Source organism: Typopeltis vanoorti, chromosome 12, assembly GCF_054136105.1.
Source record: "Typopeltis vanoorti isolate ZY-2024b chromosome 12, IOZ_Tvanoo_1.0, whole genome shotgun sequence".
Classification (NCBI taxonomy): Eukaryota; Metazoa; Arthropoda; class Arachnida; order Uropygi; family Thelyphonidae; genus Typopeltis; species Typopeltis vanoorti.
This window is the reverse complement of record NC_143560.1, coordinates 12,835,975-12,858,078: the sequence shown is the minus strand read 5'-3', so window position 1 is coordinate 12,858,078 and position 22,104 is coordinate 12,835,975. Positions and strand designations below refer to the sequence as shown.

General features: G+C 37.6%; 1 protein-coding gene across 1 annotated transcript in view; it reads right to left on the bottom strand.

Annotated features, from left to right (window-relative positions):
- LOC150100586 (glycerol kinase 3-like) overlaps positions 1-22,104 on the bottom strand; it is a 473,098-nt gene that overhangs the window by 398,907 nt on the left and 52,087 nt on the right. Inside the window, exon 2 of the mRNA XM_090401838.1 lies at positions 20,836-20,909. Within this exon, the coding sequence (XP_090257964.1) occupies positions 20,836-20,909 (74 nt within the window). The remainder of the gene's footprint in view (positions 1-20,835; positions 20,910-22,104) is intronic.

The following is a 22,104-nucleotide window of genomic DNA, read 5'->3' as shown; positions in this document are numbered from 1 at the left end:
TTGCATCCAACTGGTAAAAGCCCTTCGCCAGAGGAAGTGGACATATATGAGATGTTGCAATCATATCATTGCTCCATTTCTGCAGGGAAGAACAACATGATCTGTTGTTGTTCTCTGCAGAAACAGGTTAACCCAGTGCTGGTGAGGTGGGAAAATGTAACAAAAGTGGTAAGAAGGGGTCCCACAGACCCCACCCAAATAATGTAGTGTATTATAGAAATCCATATCTTTTTAATCAATATTAGATTACGTATTGTTTAAGTGTCCTGTAATTTTACAGAATAAAAACTCAGATCCACAAAATTAACTCATGGTTACTGACTAATTCTAAATCAATTTCACTATCATCATCTCCACTAAATGGCTCCTCGTCAGTCAAAGCGTCATCTATAAGTTGATGTAACCTCTGTTCTTCCTGCTCATAACTCATCTGGTAAAAAAAAGATATTATTCTCATAATACCCTCTAAATATTTACGAAAATGTATTTGCTTATAGTTAGTATGTAAAAATATAGAAGACACAGCAGTAACGATAATATTTTAGTAGAATATACATGAAAACAACTTACATTTTGGAAGTAAATATAGTCACACTTTTGGTAAGGTGGGATCTGGTGGACCCCAGCACTCTTTACACCTCTTCACACTAAGCCTGCTTGTGCGCAACAGACTGTCATCTATGGTGTTGAGTAGAAGATTATGGGAGGGGAAACTATACTGAGACATGCCTCAGTATAACTCATAACTCAATGCCATGTGTTGTTAAAAAGTTATAGGCAATTTAAAATCTTTGGGGCTATGACACCCCACCTTACTAACGCCAGGTTAAAAACTGATTTCTATTTTATTATTTGCAACAGGAGTCAAAAAACTCATCATGGGAGAGCCACACTCTCATGCAAAAAAAAATCACTGAAGCATGCCTTAAACGAATTCACAGATTTTGCACTCACCACACTTTCAGGTCACACCAACCACTCTCCATGTAAAAACCCTGTTCCTCACCCCCCCCCTTATATATAGCTTCCAGTAAATAGCCTCTTGTTCTTCCCTTGTCTTCCTCTACTCTATGAAAACTCTCCTCCATATTAATCCAGTAACAATTCCTTACCATTTTATATGTCTCAGTCCAACAATGCTGCAAATTGCATTCACGCAATCTGTCCTCATCATCTATCCACAACATTTCATAGACCATACACTGATTTAATGAACCTTCTCTGGATCCTCTCTAAGATATCCTCATCCCCTTGAAAACCAAGCAACCAAATCTGCACAGAGTAATCCAGATGCAGCCTGACAAAGGACTTATACAATGGAACCATGACCTCTCTGCTTTTTGTACATCAAGGTCCTCCTCCTCATCACTGCCAAAATCCATTGTGATGTTCTTACAATTTTAGCAATGTTACACCTAAACTTCAAGTCTCATAAATCATCACTTCCAGATCTCTCATCCCTTTCACTTCCTTCAAAATTTCCCCATTAACTGTCTAATTAGCATTCCAAAATTGCTTATGAAATTTCAAGACTGCAACATTAAACTGATAGCTTCACTCACTTGCCCACTCATAGTCTACTGAAATCCTCCAACAAGGGCACAACATCTGCTCAGCTCCTCATAGTTCTTCCCCACTTTGCATCATCTACTAACAACTGTATATGCCAGTTAAGAATGTTGCAATATATCATTAAGCACACAAGTTAAACAATAATGGTACCAAAACAGGTACCTGTTCTAACAAAACAATGATAAATTCATTGTTTTTGTTAGAACACTGATACAACATGGCAGTGAAAGGCAAATCACTGTGTAGGTCTGAGCAGAAGACAAATAAAATAAATGGCATGGATTTCTCAAAAATGCTAAGGTACTGTGAATATAGCATGTATATGTGGGAAGATGTCACCGATATTTACGTAGAGAGGCTGAATAAGAGAAAAGAACGAATGTGTGTGTGTGTGTGTAGGAAATGCGATATTCTGATGGACCATGAGGCTTGCTTAAATATGAGTAGGGAACATGTATTATAACTAACACACCAGTTGAAGATTGTGTGAATGTTCAAAGCGTGTATGGAAGTGATAGCAAGGAAAAAAGTTCAAATGACGATAAAGAAGTTAAACGGATAAAGCAAAAAATTGAATGATGTTGAAAAACAGCGTGAAATTAATGATCAAGTGGACAACAACGATGCTGAAAAACAGCGTGAAATTAATGATCAAGTGGACAACAACAATGCTGAAAAACAGGGTGCAATTAATGGTAAGGTGGTGAGCAGGGTTGACAGCAAACAGGTGTGTGTGTGTGTGACTGGCAATAAAATAGCAAGAGTGAATGATAGTGAAAAAAGATGCACGATCTGAAAGCTGAGTTGGTGAAAATGAAGCAAGAAATGAGGCAGATGCAGAGGGAAATTAAGAGAATTGCAGATATGTATGGAATAGTAGATATGAAGAAGATGAAAACAAATGATGTCGATATGAATAAGGTAACGAAAGATCCAGAAGTTGAATTGTATGGCAATTCATTTAGTAGAAGAGTGGTAAACGAGAAGATGCACAAGTTTGTTTTCCTGGAGGTAAAATGAATAGAGTAGTGTTGCCAAATGAAAATTACTAAAAACAGCTAAATCTTAAAAAAAAAAAAAAAAAGAGCTAAAAAGGAGTTAAAAATAAAAATTTGAAGCTAAAATTTTAAAAGTAGTAGCTGATACTTTTAAGTTACTTACTTTATTCAAGTTGAAGTGATAAGTGGTATATAAGTGGCTAAATACATCTTCCAAGTGGTCTTCTGCACTTAATTCACCCATTCACTTAGATTTTCAGCTTTATTATATGTGACCATCGTTCCAATATTACTCAGTGTATATGCTGGTAAATGATAGTCTATACAGCACTTGTTGTTATGCCTGAGGCCATACTTGACTGATAAAATAGATGTCAGTATTGGCAATTCCATCTTGTTTCTTAATTTAATTTTAACTACATTCGTGGAACTAAAAATTCGTTCAATTTCTGCATTAGAATTTGGCAGTATTAATAAATTTATTGCACACTGAGCAATTTCTTTAAATGGATTCATTCCAGATGCATCTTTATATTCTCGTACTTCAGTCCAGAATAGTTCAGTGTTTTCTATATTTGTCCATTTATTTAAGTGGATAGTATTGTACTGGTATTCAGCAGTAGCAAACATTTTTTTCTGTTTTCAGTTATTTCTAAGATGGGAGTAACAGGCTCTTTTATATGTTTTAGGGTATTGTCAACAGAAAAAGAAGACATCATTCTTAAAATATTCAAGTTTTCAGGCAACCTTTGTTTAAGCTGTTTGAAGAGACCAAGAAGAAATTGTCTTGCTCTACTTCTAAGATTTTGCTCATCATTTTGCATTATTTTCTTTTGTATCATCAACTCTGAAATTTTTCTTTCAAATCTGTAACCAAGATTTGGATTAGGATCCAAATAGTCATCAATATCTGACTCTAGAGGGTCGGCTGTGGATGATGGTAGCACTAACATATTAGCAATAGAGTGAATCAAACGAGAAAGGTCTTCAAATAATCTCATCTTATCCGCACTGTTAGATGCGAATATTTTGTTAACTTGCTGAACTTGAACAGGATGCAAAAATAAAAGGTACAGCAGATTCCTTTCATCTTTGTACATCTCTCACAAAATTTGAGCTTTGTAACATTTCTCAGTCACACTCACGACTTCAAAGTGAGTTTTTAATTCCAACCACTAGCTGAGAATTCTGTCTACTGCAGGTTCAATGGAGAGCCACCTTGTTGCACAATTGCTTACAATTTTCAAAGGGGAATCATTTTCGTTGATAGTTTGATACAGCTCTTTGCATGCTGCTTGTCTTGAAGAAGAATGTGAAAACTACTTATACGTTTCGGCAACTAAAAATTCTAATTTTCTTGGGAGAGATTCTGCACAAGTGTGAGACATTGCCAATAGTAATGAATGGCATACACATCTAATTAAAATTAAGGAGGGAATATATGCCTTCAGTTACTCATAAACACCATTATTGACACCAACTGGCATTGTCTGTACCAATTGCAATGAGATTTTTAATGTCTAGTTTCTTGGTCAAGAGCTCTTTTTTCAGTGCAGCCACAATACCACTAGCGTCACACTTTTCTAGAACCACTATGCTCAGAAATGTATGCATAATTTTTGTTGAATTTTTCACTATAATAAATGATGGCCATTCCTAAAATCTTATTCACTGTGATAACATTCGATTCGTCTATTAGCAAGCTGAAATTTTCATCTCAAATGTCCACAATTAGATCTTCTTCAAAATGCTCACTTAAAACATTCTTTACAATTGCAGAGCACTTAGTTCGGTGCATTTTTACCTTTGGCATAATTTGACTGTCTTGGATGATATTTTTGCAAAGATCTACTAGATGATCGCAACTGTTGAATGATGAGTGACAACAAAGAAATAATGCTAATCTACCTTCAAAGTTCGCGGTCTCATCAGACTTTTTCACAAGCATATTTGTAATAGGAACAGCCTTATATGGAACTGCAGCAAAACGATTCTTAGTTTTGCTATGCTTTACAAGCTGACAATATTTAGCAGCTATATCACATCTGCAAAACTTACAGTGGCCTTTTGTAGCGTCACCAGGAACTTCACACAACCATTTACTAAACATTCCCATTTGCAACCACTCCCTCCTAAACTTTTGCTTGTAAGCTTTATTTTTCTCTTTGCTCATTTTTGAAGAATGCTATTCAACCCTTTACTGCAATGAATTATTATTATTATTCAGGCCTCCATGGAGTCAAAAGACTCTTCGTGAGAGGTCCTTCCTAAGAACATAAAGTCTTTCAAGACTCATCAAGAGGAGGTACCCCCCAAAGAAACACAAAGTCTATCATACCACTCCTTAAACTCATTGACCATTCTCACTCTCACCACTCCATCAGGCAATGCAATCCATGGTTCAAACACCCTCCATGCAAAGAAACCACTCCACATCCTCTTGCAAACAGTTTCCTTTCGTAACTTCCAGGGATGGCCTCTTGTCATCACTCCTTCCCGCTGTTCAACCAAGCGAAAGAACTCCCCAGTGTCAACACTGTAACCACCTCTCAACAGTTTAAAAGTCTCAATCATATCACCTCTCCTTCTTCTATCCACCAAACTCTGCAGTCCACATTCCCTCAGCCGATCCTCATAACCAAAATTGTACAATCCTGAAACCATCTTTGTCATCCGTCGTTGTATATTTTCAACAGTTAATTTATCCCCTTCAAATCCTGGGGACCAAATATGAGAACAATAGTCTAAGTGTGGTCTGATCAGAGACTTATATAACGGAATGATAACCCTTTTATCTCTGCAGGTCAGTGTCCTCATAACCGCAGCAATCCTCTGTGTTACCTTCACCACCTTTGAAATATGCCCTTTAAATTTCAGGTTTCTATCAATCATCAACCCCAGATCTCTTGTCTCCCTTACTTCCTCCAGTATAACTCCTCCCATAGAATATGCAGCATCCCATCGATGTTTCCAAACCTCAAGACCTTACATTTTGCTGCATTAAACTGACACCCCCATTCATTTGCCCATCTATCAAGCTTATTCAAATCCTCTTGCAGGGCTACAACATCAGCACTATTACTAATAATCCTTCCTAGCTTCTCATCATCCGCAAACAACTGATATCCCCTTGCAATCCACTGGCAATGTCATTGATATAAAGGTTAAACAATATAGGTCCCAGTACTGAGCCCTGTGGGACCCCACTTGTAACCCTCTGCCTCCTTGAAACTGCTCCACCATACACAACTCTCTGATACCTATCGGACAGCCAATCGTAAATCCAGTTGACCAATCTGACATCCAGACCCATGTGCTGCAACTTAAATATCAGCTTATCATGTGGCACGCTGTCAAATGCCTTCGCTAAGTTTAAGAAAACTGCAGTATATGCTTTTCCCTCATCCAATGTTCTTGTAATTTTATTATAAAAGGCTAGCATATTGCTAAAAACAAGAGCGACCTTTCACAAATCCATGTTGAGTCTCACAGATAACATTACCCTCTCATCTGCCCAATGCTGTATACGGTCCCTCACTACTTTCTCCAAGATCTTAACAACTACTGATGACACACAGACTGGCCTATAATTAGACACTTGAAGTCTGTTACCACCCTTATGCAATGGCACTATCTTACCTTCCTTCCATTCCCTGGGCACCTTTCCTGCAGCCATACTTTCATTGAAAAGCCAGGTTAAAGGCACTGTCAGTTCCCTAGCACATTCATTCTCTCAAAACTTGTGGTGAAATACCATCCAGTCCCAAAGCTTTACTGACATCCAGAGTACTCAGTATCTGAAACACACTCTCCTCCTGTACCTCTAAACCTCGAACCAGCCCATTTCCTCTAGAATTAAAACTGACTCGTCTAGGATGAAATACTCCAATAAAGTGTTCATTGAACAATTCCACTATGTCCTCTGCATCAGTCACTCTATTCCCATTTTTATCCCACAATATCATTCTTCCACAGTCATTTCTCCTCCTACTGGCCACATAGCTAAAAAATTTCCTTTTTTTTAGGATTTTCTTTGGATTCCCTAAGATCCAAAGGATTTTCTTTGGATCTTAGGGCCAATCTCCTCTCATATTCCAGTTTCGCTTTCCTTACCACATTAGTCACTCTTCTGGCCTGTGTCTTATATTCTTCATGCATCTTCTCTTCACCTGTCTCCTTATATCTCTTCCATAGCCTCTTTTTCGCATGCAATTCCTGTTTAATATTGTTTGTCATCCACTTTACTCCAAATTGTGTCCTCTTGTTCACTCGTGGTATACAACTTACCATTGCTGCTAACAAAAATTTTTTCACAATTTCCCACGCACTAATAATATCGCAGCCTTCCAATTCCTCCCTCCATGAAACTTCCCAAAGTTGAGGTCTAAGACTATTATAATCACCTGCTAAGAGACGGGAACTTAATTCCACATAAGTTCCCGTCTCTTTGATACAGCTGCATGTCTATTCATTTTCCAAGTCAAAACCATATGGTCACTCTCTCCAACTGGTGGGAGAGATGTCATCTCAGTTATTATCAACTCTTCTGATACTATAACCAAATCCAAAACTCTTGAACCTCTTATTCCCTCTATTGCATGTTGCCTAAGACATTTGTCCCTCAAGAATTCTAGAAATTCCATTCCCCTATTGCTACATGCATCTTCCTCTCTCCAATTTATACTACTTTAGTTAAAATCTCCCATAACAATCATTCGTCTTGAACTTGCCAAACTTAATTGTCTAAGCATCTCCTGGTCCCCATCCTCTGTGCTCCTGGGTCTGTAGCAACACCCCCCACTAAATATCCTGTCTTGCCTACCTCTACCTCACACCATATGCTCTCAAAATCATTTGTCTCACTTCCTTCCAAAGCCTCAGCATGGACAGGGAAAAGTGATCACAGTGAGAACAGATGATGCTCTAAGAAAATGTGAATACATGTGTAGGCAAAAGGGAAGGGGATGACTTGGGATGTAGGGAAAACAGAATTGTAGAAGGTTCTGGGATGAGTAAAGAGAAAAAGAAATGGGCTTGAGAATGTATGGAAAAGTCGCATCTAATAAGTGGTATCATTGCCAGGAATAAGCTGTTATGTTTGTATACAAATGCTAGAAATATAAGAAACAAGGGAAATTAAATAAGTGCATTGACTGAGTTCATTCACCCAAAAATTGTCTGAATAAGTAAGACATGGATGAGGATGACATCCTGACAGCAATAGAGATGGAAGGGTATGATGTATTTCGTGAAAATAGAAAGGGTAAAAAGGAAAGTGGAGCCCTACTGATTATAGAAAAAGAGCTATGTCCATACAAGGTAGAGGATTCAAGGAGGAAATAGTGGTATTGAGGCAGTATGGTGTGAGATAGAGGTGAATAGAATGAAATATTTTGTTGGATGTTGCTATAGACCTGGTAATAAAAAAAAAAAAAAATCAGCTAACGCCTTTTTATTCCCATATAGGGGACTAGGCGAGGGTAATGTATAATAAAATTAGTTTAATCCTTTATCCAAGTGTGAGCAAACAAAGTTTGTGCCTGAAAGTATCTTCAGGACTGGGGTAAGGTGGTACAACACCAGGACAACTCGTTGTAAAGGTGGAGCAAGCTACCAACACTCCTATCTCAGTATCTCCTATAATGCAAAACACATCTCCTTGCGGATATGTCTAATGTTATGCATTAAGGGAAGGGCCACTACCCAGACTAGTTTCAACCTTTATTGAGGTCTCTTCAGTGGGAGCCAGGCCCAAGTGGAGATACCAGGCAGAAGCATTAGCAGGTCATCTCCACCTATCGGAGTTGCCAAATGGTGTGCCACCCTTTTTTTTATAAATTACTCTGGATTTAGAGAAAGATGTTGAAAGTTTATTTTTCACTTGGTTAGAGTATAATAAAATTAGTTTAATCCTTTATCCAAGTGTGAGCAAACAAAGTTTGCACCTGAAAGTATCTTCAGGACTGGGGTAAGGTGGTACAACACCTTACCCCAGTAGGTAGGTGTTGTACACCTTACACCAGGCAAGGAGAGTGATTCTGTCAGCAAGGATAGCAAAAGTTCAGTATGAGCAGCAGTTAGTTAATAAAGCAAAAAAAAAAAAAAAAAAAAAAAAAAAGATTATGCCAAGATGGCACTGACTGCAGAAAATGAATGGTAGGAAGATATATATAGTTAAGATATTTAATGAGTTCATAAAAAGTCTTTCATTCTTGTGAATATGACATCATCAAGAGTGTAAGAGTAGTGTATGATGAGAAGGAAAGACTGAGTACAATTGAGCCAGAGGTATATGGGGAATTAAGCAAACGATATTAGCAAGGCTGTGGAACTTGATGATATATCACCACATGTTTTGAAGAAATGTTCCAAGGAGTTGACATTTGCCTTGACATATTCCTTTAATATGAGTCTTACACATTGGGCCAAGTTCCAAAAGGAGTGGAAGGAAGTAAGATTGCACTACTTCATAAAGGAGGTGACAGAATTCAAGAATCAAATTATAGGCCAATCTATGTGTCAGGTGTTGTGGTTAAAGCATTGGAAAGGATGGTAAGAATCAGGATCCATAATTGGATTGACAACAATGGAATTATCTTATAAAGGGAGGTCATGTTTTAGTAATCTACTTACAATAAGGTGACAGCAGCATTGGATGTGGGAGATTGATACACAGTAGTATACTTAGACTTTGCAAAGGCTTTTGAGTGATTACCACATGATAAGTTGATAGTCAAACTAGAGCAGATGGGATAAGACTAGTGAATTGTATTGGAGATTGGCTATCTGATAGGTATCAACAAGTTGCTTATTGAGGAGCAATATCCCAAAAGAGGAAAGTCACTAGTGGTGTCTCAGTGGTCTATTTTAGGGCCAATACTGTTTAACCTGTATGTTAGTAAATTGTGGAAGATTTGAATGGGGATATTTGCAGATGACGCAAAGTTGGGATGAACTATGAGGAGTACAGCACATGTTCTGGCCTTACAAGAAGACTTGAATAAACTGAGTGAATGGGCACAGGAGTGGGGATGCTAGTTCAATGTTGAAAGACATAAGGTTTTAAACTTTGGAAAACAGAGATGGGATGTAGAATTTACTCTTGGTGAAAATATATTGTTGGAGGTGAAGACACTGACTTGTAGAAGTAAGAAAATTCTGGTTCCATTGTGTAAGGCCTTCATTAGGGCACATATGACTACTCTGCACAGATTTGGTCACCTGGTTTTCACAAGGATGAAGAGGATCCAATGGCAATTGACCAAAATAGTTTCTGATCTCTGGAATGTTAAATATGAAGAAAGATTTAGACGATGCAATTTGCAGAGTCTAATAGATAGGAGAAAGAGGATGAGTGATATGTTAGAGATGTACAAAGTGGTAAGGGGTTGTTATAGGATTAACATTGAGGAGGTTTTTCATGGTGAGAGATTGGGGAAATATGAAGCCATCCTTTGAGGCTGTATAAGGAGGGTGTGAGCAAGGGAGTGAGAAGCAGGTTTTCTGCATGGAGAGTTGTGAATGATTGGAATGCATTTCCTGAGAGTGCGTGTGTGTGTGGTCTGCAGAGAATTTGAAAAAGGGACCTCTTAGATGTTCATGGAATCACCAGGAGTTGAAAACGACTTGATGGAACATAACAACAACAATCCTGCCCTGGACATCAAAAACCAATTGATAGACAATGGAACATTTCTGATAGTTGAACTTCAGAAATGTTAATTCTGGAAATATTCTGGAAATATAATTTTCTGGAAAACTGCACCAGGTCTTTTCATAGTTATGTGACTTTAAATGGATTTTGTTAAATATCCCTCCATCTTGGTGTGTTGTTCAACAGTATATCCAAAACATAACCAAAATTAACATCAACCAATGGAGTCACATAATCATCATCATCAAATTCCTGCCATGTACCCTCAAGGGGTGTACAGGATATGACAGTACTACATGAAAAAATTATTTTTTTTTAATAATAATAATAATAATATACAACAATAAGATGCAAATGGTGAACAGAAATGTCTCCGCTGCACAAGAAGAACTGCTAGCTTTCCATAGTATCATGCATAACCATTCATTTAGATCAATGGATTACACATATGCCATTATACAAAACAATTCATATTTGCAAGAACAAAATGTATAGTTATAAATGTATTGGCTTTTTTTGCATTTCATGAAGTGATGAGTGATTTATGTGAGTCAAAACATTCATCAAATCAAGGAAGATTGAAGTTGGTCCCAGTTTTGGTGAAGCCTATAAAAGGAATACAAATGAAATTGTTGGAATTCCAAAATCTAGTAGGAGAAACATCTGAGATAGAAATATAAGTTAGCTGACAAGATAACAGCATTTTGTGTTGACAACTGCAACATCAACTTTGGTGGCATTGTGAAAAAAAGGCAATAATAATGTTTTTCATAAGAACATAAAAATAAACAGCTTAGGAGTAAGCTGTGCTGCACATATTGAGCATAATGCTTTCGCAAACAAGTGCAGATATGTTGTCAATTGATGTGGAATCAACTATTAACAAAATGTTTCAACATTTTTATTTTTTCACTATTAGAGTTCAGATATTAAAATCCTGCAATTTTGTTGAAGTGGAATACAAGCAAGTTTTAGGAAGGGTGGAGAGGAGATGGCTTTCCATTCTACCTATTGTGGAAAGAATGACTGAAATGTTTCATGGTCTTAAGTCATATTTTCTATCAGAAGATAAAAGCCCCAAACTCTTAAGAGATTTCTTAAATAATCTACAATCCATTCTCTGGTTTAAGTTCATTCATAGCTAACTTAAAATGCATAAAAACACTATCAAAAAGATTGAATAAGAGGCCATTTGTGGTGGTGAAGTGGCACAAGAACTGATTGTCCTGACAAAACAAATGCTCAATAGAAAGAAGCAACTTTTTTTTTTCTTTCTTTTTTTTTTTTTAACATCTGCTATCCTGCCCTGGATAGCAGAAGAAAGATTTGGAGGAACTTATTATGAAAGTTAAAGAAGAAAGTGCTAAATATGGTCTTAAACTTAACCTCAAAAAGACAAAAGTTATGGCAACATGTGAACTTAATGATTTTGAAGTAGATGGGGAGAAAATGGAAGCAGTTAACAATTTTGTGCTCCCAGGATACTGAATTGATCAAGATGGTTATTGTACTGAAGAAGTTAGAAGATTATTATTACTCGGAAAGAAAGCAATGACAAATTTAAGCAAGATCTTTAAAGATATTAGCCTCACAACAAAAATCAGAATCGTGAAAGCAATGGTATTCTCTGTAGTACTATATGAATGTGAAAGTTGGACCCTGAGAAAGAGTGAAAGAAAGAAGATAGATGCATTTGAATTATCGGTTTGGAGACGCTTAGTAAGCATACCATGAACTGCAAAGGAAACCAATAAATCAGTGATAGACAGAATAAAGACAGATTGCTCCTTCGAAGCTATTATCATCAAGCAAAAATTGTCATACTTCGGACATATTATACGAGCAAATGACAGTCTGGAGAAGATAATGATGCTTGCTAAAGTTGATGGAAGCAGGAGAAGAGGAAGACCAAGAATTAGATGAGTGGATGGAGTTAAAGAAGCAACTGGAATGCGCTTGGAAATTCTGAAAGATATGGCCAGGACAGATCTGAATGGAGGGAGTATGTTCATGGAATCACCAGGAGTCGAAAAACGACTTGATGGAACATAACAATCCTGCCCTGGACATCAAAAACCAATTGATAGACGATGGAACATTTCTGATAGCTGAACATCAGAAATGTTAATTCTGGAAATATAATTTTCTGGAAAACTGCACCAGGTCTTTTCATAGTTATGTGACTTTAAATGGATTTTGTTAAATGTCCCTCCATCTTGGTGTGTTGTTCAACAGTATATCCAAAACATAACCAAAATTAACATCAACCATACACTAAAAGTAGTAGATGAAGACAAACTATTGAATGAAGTAACTGTGAAGAATATATGTGAATCTAATGCAGGCATACCCTGAACTTACGACAGATTAGGTTCCAGACCACTCCATATCTGCAATTAGGCTATCCCTTTTACTATTCAGAGCAATGTTTACTGCAGTTGCATTTTTCATTTTGTCTAGAATTTTCTTTTTTTTTTTAATCACAGTAATGACAGCAGTGTACATTAGTCTATGGCTCTCTCACTGTTTAAAACACCGTCCTCACTAAGTTTAATAATTGTGATCTTTGTAGTTAAATCACAAACATCCATGCCCATGGCAGGATTCAAACCTGAAGATTTTGGTGGAGAGCGGATATGCTAAACACTCGGCCAACTCATGCCGGCTTTAAATTTTAATCACAACAAAAACATTAAAATAAAAGTTATAATGTAACAGCTTAATAATATTCACTTAATCACAGCAATGCAAAGTGAAATGTGTTTGTAAGAGAAATTATGACAGCAATGCCAATTGGTGAAAGCCGATGCGAGTGGTAGCATAATGTCACTAAAGTGTCGTAACTGCTAAGTAAGAACTTCAAGTTTGGGTCATGGTGGCAATTGAAAAGCCTCATAAGTACAAAGCATTGTAAGTTGGGATATGCCTGTATTGATCACTGGAAGAAATGTGGTGTGACAACTAGTGACAGGTGGATTGAAACAATTCAGACAATGAAAAATGAAGACATCAGTTTGGGAACATAATATGCATTGTGAGTTTTGTGTTAGGAATACTGGACACAAATGCATCATCAGAAGGGTGTTTTCTTTAATGAATGCATTTTGGACAGATGAAAGGGACTATGAATCTGATGAAACTATACAGTAATGTTAATAACAAAAACACATTTAAAAGATATTTCTTGTATAGACTTTTATAATTTCATAAAAGGACAGCCAAAGCTTTTGGAAGAAATTCAGATCTAAAAATGTGACAAAGGTATTAGTGGACTGGATTTGGACCATCTGCTCTATAAAGATTTATATAATATGACAATGTTAATGTGAGACAAAGATATGATAAATATACAAGTAGCCTATGTTAATTTTAATCAAGCTGAAGATTCCTGACTCCGCATCATCTGCAAACAAACTGCACATCTCTATTCAGGCTTTCTCTAAACTGCATAGTTTTAACTGTATAACAGTTAATTCATGTCAACTTGCCATAATTATTGTAGATAGCTTATAAGTTGGTAACAAATGACTATTAAATTATTTAAGGAATTTACAATGTACACTGGAATATTAATTAAAAGAAACTTTAATAAATACCTCCTATATTTCGGCAATGTCACATTGCCATCTTCATGGGAACATACAACTATGACATGCGCACGCAGGCACTGCAAAAAGCAAATGAGGCAGAAGAGAGAAAACTACTGTTGTTCCTAGAGTCCTAAAGGTGTCCCCACAGTGGACTATATTGGATTGTCTTGGCTGTTGGGCTGAAGTTCTCAAGATGCGAGCCCAAATTTGGGGCGGTCTCATGCACCCAAATTTGTTGAGGTTTGGAAAGTTTTTTAGAGCTGAGGTTGATTCCATGAACAATCTTTCATATTTAAATTTGCTGCAGTGTATTAACGTGGCTTTCTTCCAACGTATTCTGTGGCGGGTATCCAGAGCATGGTCTGCAAGCCCAGAGTGGCTATATTGGTTAAACCGGATGTAGTCTTTGTGTTCCAAAATCCTGACATTTGCTGTCCTGCCTGTTTGGCCAAAGTAGGACAGTTTACAGCTGCAAGGGTCCTGGTATATCCCATGTAGGGGAAGTGGCTGATCTTTGGTGGAGCAGATAAGGGATGTCAATTTCTTATATGGTTTGTAACAAGAGGTCAGGTCATTTTTTTTTTAAGATTTTGGTTAACTTTTCAGAGGTGCTCCAGATATAGGGAATGGTGATGGATTTAGTATAATCTTTGTTATGAAGGGGGGGGGTCGAAGCCAAACAGTGGGTTTTTGTGGGCTGAGTTTTTAAGGCTTTCTCTTCAAATGTCTCCATAAAGAAGTTGGCCAGGGGTGGGGAGAGTGGTGAACCCATGGCTGTCTCCTCTATCTGTTTGTAGAATTTTCCTTGCCAAACAAAACAGCCTGAGTTCATTGTGAACTGAAATAGGGCTGAGATATCGGGAGGAAATTTGGCTTGGATGAGCTCTAAGGTTTCCTCGAGTGGGACATTTGTGAATAGGGAGGAGATGTTTTCTATATATGTAGATATTTATAGATGTTTTTATAGATGTTTCTATAGATGTTTTCTATACTGGCTTTGAAGTGAACCGAGTTTTTTTATGTGTGATGGTGTATTGCCAGTATAGCGTGTGAGTGCTTTGGCTAAATGTCTGGCTAATTTGTATGTGGGGGAATCAATGCCATCCACTATGGAACTTGCCATAAGTGTCCCATTTATTTTTGTTTTATAAAGCTGGTCACCCTAACATAAGTACTCTGCTAAAACATGACTACCCACTAACAAACCTATGCTGACCATCATAGAGAATACTGCTATTATCAACCAAAATCTGAATCCTCCTTATCCTCATCAACTTCTCTAATACCATAACAACTCCAGACTTGTGCATTCATCAGAACACGACACTGCATCTTGAATGTGCAGTCTTTGTGCACATCCCCACTGTTTGATCTGCTTTGACTCAAAATTTCCCTCCCAAATAATCATGCCCTTTTCATATGCTCTCTCTATCGCAATCCAAACTCTATCAACCATTCTGACCTCTTCATCAATCTCTAAAGCTCGACTATTAGCAATCAAAATACCCCAATAGTGAGGTTATCCTTCTTGAAGACTTCAATGTCCATAACTCATATTGGCTCCCCTTCTCCAGTTTCATTGATGGTGCTAAGGTGTTTGCCATCAACAATGACCTATCTCAGATCATCACTACTCTTCCTACCAGAATACCTGACAACACCCCTCCAATTTGCTAACACACTTGGCTTCTTACTAATAAGCTCCCCTTCCAGGTATACTGTGGTTGTTGGTTCTCCTCTTGGTAACTCAGACCACAACCACATACAAGTCTCTTTATGCCACAGAACAACCTTCACCTACTGGTTCACAGTCTTTTTTCCTTTGGCACTACAAGGGTGCCAACTGGGAGGACCTCTGCAACTCCTTTTCCTCCTTCCCATGGCACGACTATTGCTTCAGTTCTTCAAATTCAAACACCTGCTCAGACCGAATAACAGAAATCATCCTCACAGGAATGAAGGCTTTCATCACTTATTCCACTCCAAATTCTCAGCCACCATCCAAGTCTTGGTACTCAAAAAAGTGTGCCAATGCTGTAAAAGAAAAAACCTCTGCTTACCATGACTGACTCAAGACCAAAATTCCAGCTGCCCACTCTGCCTACACTGAAACTCTCAACCACTGTAAAAGAAACATCACCAAGTCAGACTTTGAAAGGGCAAAATGCTGCAAACCTGCCTCATACCCAAATAGCAGTCACTCCTTCTGGTCCCTTGCCAAGGCTATTAGGTGCAACTTCTGTCCGCCTAGGTTTCCATCACTCTCACATCCTGATGGTACTGTAATCACCTCACCAAAAGACAAGGTCAACTTACTGGTCTCACTCTTCTTTTCCAATTCCTGAATTAATGATCTGGATAAAAGTTCCTTCCACCCCCACAAAGAATGGCTCCCTTCATGTCTTCCACAGTCTTCCGACAAAAAGAAATCTGAAGAATCCTCAATAATCTAAACACAATCAAGGCATCTGGTCCTGATGGTATCCCACCTATTGTGTTAAAAAATTGTGCCCCAGAGCTAACACCAATCCTGTATCACCACTTCAGTCTATCCTATTCAACTGGCATCTACCGTACAACATGGAAGCAAGTCCACATCCATCTCATCCCAAAGATGATAAAAGTCAACCAATGAACTACCGTCCAATTGCTCTGACTTCTGTTCTCGCTAAAATTATGGAAAAGGTCATCAACAACCAACTCTTGAACCACCTAGAGCCATACCAACTAATCAGTGACCAGCAATATGGATTCCGCCACTTGTGATCTATGGCTGATCTTCTTGCCTTCGTCACCTACCTCTTGACTCAAGCCATGGAGAAATTTGGAGAAACTCATGTGATTGTCATCAACATTTCAAAGGCATTTGATTGGGTTTGGCACAGAGGCCTTCTTAACAAACTGCCATCCTATGGTCTGCCTTCCTCACTTTGCAACTGGATCACCAACTTCCTCATTGGTCACTAACTATGTGTCATGGTGGACGGTCGGCTCCTCAGATTTCTCCACCAAAGCAGGTGTACCCCAGGGTTCTGTTCTTTCACCCACTCTCTTCCTCTTGCATATATAAATCATCTGCTCTCTCAAACCTCCAATTCTATCCATAGCTTTGCCGATGACAGTAAACTCCACTGTCCTTTTCATTAGACAAACTTTTGCCAAACACCGTTTGGCAGCTCCTATAGGAGGAGATGACCTTGCTAATGCTTTTGCCTAGTATCTCCACTTGGGCCTGGCTCCCACTGAAGAGACCTCAATAAAGGGTGAAACTAGTCTGGGTAGTGGCCCTTCCCTTAATGCATAACATTATACATATCTGCAAGGAGATGTGTTTTGCATTATGGGAGATACTCAGTAGGAGTGTTGGTATCTTGCTCCACCTTTGCAAGGAGTTGCCCGGTGTTGTACCACTTTACCTTAGTCCTGAAGATACTTTCAGGTGCAAACTTTTATCCTTTCATCCACCACAACTTTTATAATAGAATCTCCATATAAAATCTATCTTTCATTTTATTTTTTCACACTTTTCTGTTCGTATCCACCATACATCTAATCTCATTTTGCATGTTCATAACATCTTAGTCTTTCATTCTTTAATTTTTGCTTTCTAGCAATCATGCACTCTCTCATATTGGTAATTGCTCCCACGTCTACTCCATCAGTCAGGTTTGCTTCAGTTCTTGCAAGCACACTCACTTTTGCTTTACAGTCATTTTCATATTCACAATCACATTCTCTGCACTCATATTCTCTCGCTCACCCTTCTGGAAAATACCATTCTCAGTCTTATGCCCATCACTGCTTTTCATCTAATATTCCTCACTTTTTGTTCTCGACTTTCATTTAAATCACCACAGTCCATTAAAATATCACACTTTCCACAGACCCTCAACAAACTCACTTCTCTTGTTCAATCTCTTAATAAGCACATCTGCCACATTCTCCCACACATGCATATTACACTTTCAACAATGAATAATCTTAGAAAAATCCACACTGCTTACCGAGATGAAGTTTCACACTGCACATCTGATTGTTCACGTTCTGACAACCATTTTGCCTTAGTTAACTGTGACTGTAATATAATTCACAATAATTCGATAATTACAATGCATTCAGTCTTAGTATCACTAAGGTGAAATGCATATCATTTTTCAAAGACAAAAATATTATAAAAAATATAACTTATCTTTGCTCCAGCAATTTTTCAACCTGTCTTGTAATGAAGCCATACAATGGCACCTTTTCACACTCAACAGTCCTGAGACCTGACACCACCACTGGAGTTATGCTTCTCTGGACCCTTTTCAAAATATCTTTATCTTCTTAAAAACTAGGTGATCAAATCTGCACAAGATAATCTTGTGCAGATTTGATTTTGATCAAGATAATCCTTGATCATAATGAGGCATGATCAAGGTATTGTTGATGCCTGTCTTATCACTGCCAAATACGGCTCTTAAATTTCAGGTCCTTGTTTACAATCATCTCTAGGTCTTTATCTTCACCAGCAATTGCTGGTGAAGATAAAGAAGAAGGAATTGTATACATTCCTTCTTCTTATCATCCTTGTCTTCAAATTTCAAAACTTCACAACTATAAAGTGTGAAGTTTTGAAATGGCAGTCCTATTCATCCAGCTGCACAGAGAATTCCAAAACTTCTGGACAATCGCAACAACTTTTCACTAATGTCCCAATTTTTGCATCATCTGCAACAACTACATATCTCATTTAAAAACCTCTCCCAATATTGTTAACATAATATTCAAAATAATAGCCCTACAACAGACTCAATAATACACCACTAGGTACTTTCCTCTTCTGTACCACCTGTTCCCTATACACAGTTCAGTGATACTTATCAGACAACCAATACTCTATCAAGTCACTAATATATTATCGAACCCCATGTGAGTCCAATTTACATACCAACTTATCATATGGTGATCTGTTAAAGTTACACGCAATCTAGATATATTACTGTATTTGCATTCTTTTGCATTGTTCAGTACATCTCTGATGGAATGTTACTGAAATTGAATACTTTTTTTGTTTACATTTTAAATATATTATTATTATTATTATTGTAAGGACACTTCCATGGAATCCAAAGACTCATCGTGGGAGACCCAAACTATCCACACAATCTATCATATCCCTCCTGAACCCATTAACAGACAAAGCACTCACAACTGACTCCGGAAACTCATTCCACTCATTCACAACTCTCCAAGCAAATAATCTAGTCCTCACACCCCTACTAACCACACCTTTATTCAACTTCCAAGGGTGATCTCTTGTTCTGGTGCATCTAGCCAAATAATGAAACATTTCCCTTGCATCAGCCTATGGAAACCTTTAAGCAACTTAAATCTTTCTATCATATCTACTCTTTTAATCCTATCAACCAACTTCTGCAATCCACACACCCTCAATCTATCCACATATGGAACATTCCACAACACCACTCACTATCTTGGTCAACTTGTCTCTGAATCTTCTCCACTGCTTCCTCTTTACCAAGAGACCAAGGACATCAGACCTGAGCACAGTAATCTGGATGTGGGCATATCAAAGCCTTATAAACAGGAATAACAACTTCCTATCTCTACTTGTTAGTGTGTTCTTCAATAGCCAAGTAATCTTCTGGACTAACTAAGCAATATGTCTACCACCATCCTGAAATCTCGAGCTTCATTTATTTCCTGGAATAGTTCCATCAATGTGGACATGGCTTGTAATGTATTTATCCCAAAATGGGATAAATACATTTCATTTTTTAGAAACTTTACATTTCTCCATATTAAACTAACACCCATTATTTTTTGCTAATACTCACAGCCTATTTAAATCATCCTGCATGCTCTTCACATCATCTTGATTAATTATTACTCCACCTAAATTTTGCATCAGCAGCAAATACCGAATATTTCCTTTCAGGTTACTTCCTATATCATTTATGTAGGAAGTAACCTGAAACCTCTATATACCACTTTTTGATATCTGCCCAGCAGCCACCTCATATCCACATAACCAGTATCACAACCATTCCCATTGGTTTTAATTTGCATAACAGAGTTCCATGTGATATGCTGTCAAATGCTTTTGCAAAATCCAGCAGAATCATCGTGTAGCGATTTCCTTTACCCAATTCGGCTCGTTACTCTATTATAAGAAGTTAGTAAATTACTAAGGCATGACCGATCTTCACACAAAGCCATGTTGTCCCTCATACAGTATCATATTTTATCCAGCCATTCTTGAATTCTCTTTCTGACCATTTTTCCAGTACTTTTACCAATCGGTTTCTCAGGTGTGGGTCTGAGAAACTGATTGGTCTATAATTTGCCACTGTAGTCTTAGACTCTCCCTTATGCAAGGGAATTATTTTGCCCTCTTTCTACTTCCTTGCAATTCTACCAGCTGAGACTTAAATTAAACAGCCTAGTCAGAGGTACTGCCAGTTCTCTTGCACATTCTCACAAAACCAGAGCTGATATCCCATCTAATCCGACAGCTGTATATAGATTGAGATTCTCCAATATCCCAAGAACCTCCAATTCATCCACCTGTCACATATGTTACAATAGTAACCTCACTTGGATGATATACCCTTGCAAAGTGGTCACTCAGTAACTCAACTATTTCATCTGCTTCTGTCATCTCATAACCATCATCACTCATTAAGGTTAGTCTTTCTTCCTCTTACTTGCCACATAATGAAAAAACTCTTTGGAATTTCCTTTGCTTGTTTGGCTAGATTCTTCTCATAATCTGATTTTGCCTTCCTTGCCATGTTGGTCACCTTTCTTGCCTGAGCCTTTTGCTGTTCATGAGTTTGTTGGTCACCTTTCTCCTTATATACCTTCCACAGCATAAAAAGTCTCTTTTTACTAACTTTTTTAAATAAACTCGAATAAGTGTGGCTAGCCAGAAACAGTAAAATTTAAGGGGGGAAAAAAAACAACAACTGAAGTTTATGGGCGCAGTTGGATTAAACCTAGAATGCAAAATACATACCCTTCATATGGATACACCTGAGATATTTCTACTTGATGGTAAGTTACTAGTTCTGCAGTCTCACTAGCAAATACCTAATCGAAAAAACAAATCATAACATTCAATTCACAAAGTGTTTAATAAAGGTAATGTAATTAATATTATCTGAATCACTTTTCCTCTAGAATTAAAAATACTAATAATAAATAATAATCTCTCACTTACTGTAATATGTAAGTGAGGACAACCTGACATCACATAAAGCTCCATCCTTGGCATATTGTGGTGAGGCTTTTATAGAACATGGAAACAAAGTAAAATTGTTAACTTATCTGTTTTATAATTAACCTCCACAGAAGCGTTTGCAAAATGTAAAGCACATTAATGTTGTGGAGGAAAGGTGAACTAGTTAAGAAAAATGAAGGAACCTATTCATGTTTTGAACATGGAGCCATCTTTAAAGAAAAAATATGCACAAAGAACAGTTGCAAGTCCTTCAGAAGTCCTTCTTCCAACAGAAGCATATGAAAATGAAAGAGGAGGGCTAGCAGAAGTTTGGTAGGTTTGAAGATGGTCCGTGAATAGAATTTTGACCAGCAAAATCTTCATGTATTTACACGCTTAGTGGAAAACAGGAGAATTATGGAAGCAGTGCCCATGAAAACATCTACATAAAAGACATTAAGGCAATAACGAAATCTATGAGAAAGTTACTGGATCAAGTCTGTTAGAGAGAGAGAGAGAGAGAGAGAGAGAGAGCAGGGGGAATTACCTATTAAATGGATAGCATCAAGCATTTTTTGATAAGCTTTTTTTTTATTTACTACCCCAGATGTGAGTAAAGTATTCTAAAGTTGGAATGGATTTAGGATTTCTTAACAGATTATACAGGGTGATTCACATAAAACTGAACCCAAAGTTTCTATTCTAAATTGCAAGCAAATGAATGGAAACTGATCAAAGTTTCAGGAGACTTATCTAACTTGAATGGGCTCGACAATTCACAAGTGTTCTGAGATTAATCTGTTCCACCATTTCTGGTCTATAACAGTTCTGGGTTCTGTTCTATGTGAATCACCTTATAGTTGTACATGTGAAAAGCAGTGTCATAAGCAGTATAGGACACCATTTTTTTTTTTGGAGAGAGATGAGGCTGTGAATGTGATATGTTTGCACCAGGAAAGATTAGAGCTGCACGTAAGTCCAAGAAGGAAAAGTCCTATTCAGAGATCTTGGTATTATCAAAGATGAAGTAAGATAGATTAGAATTCCACAGATTTCTTTAAATTT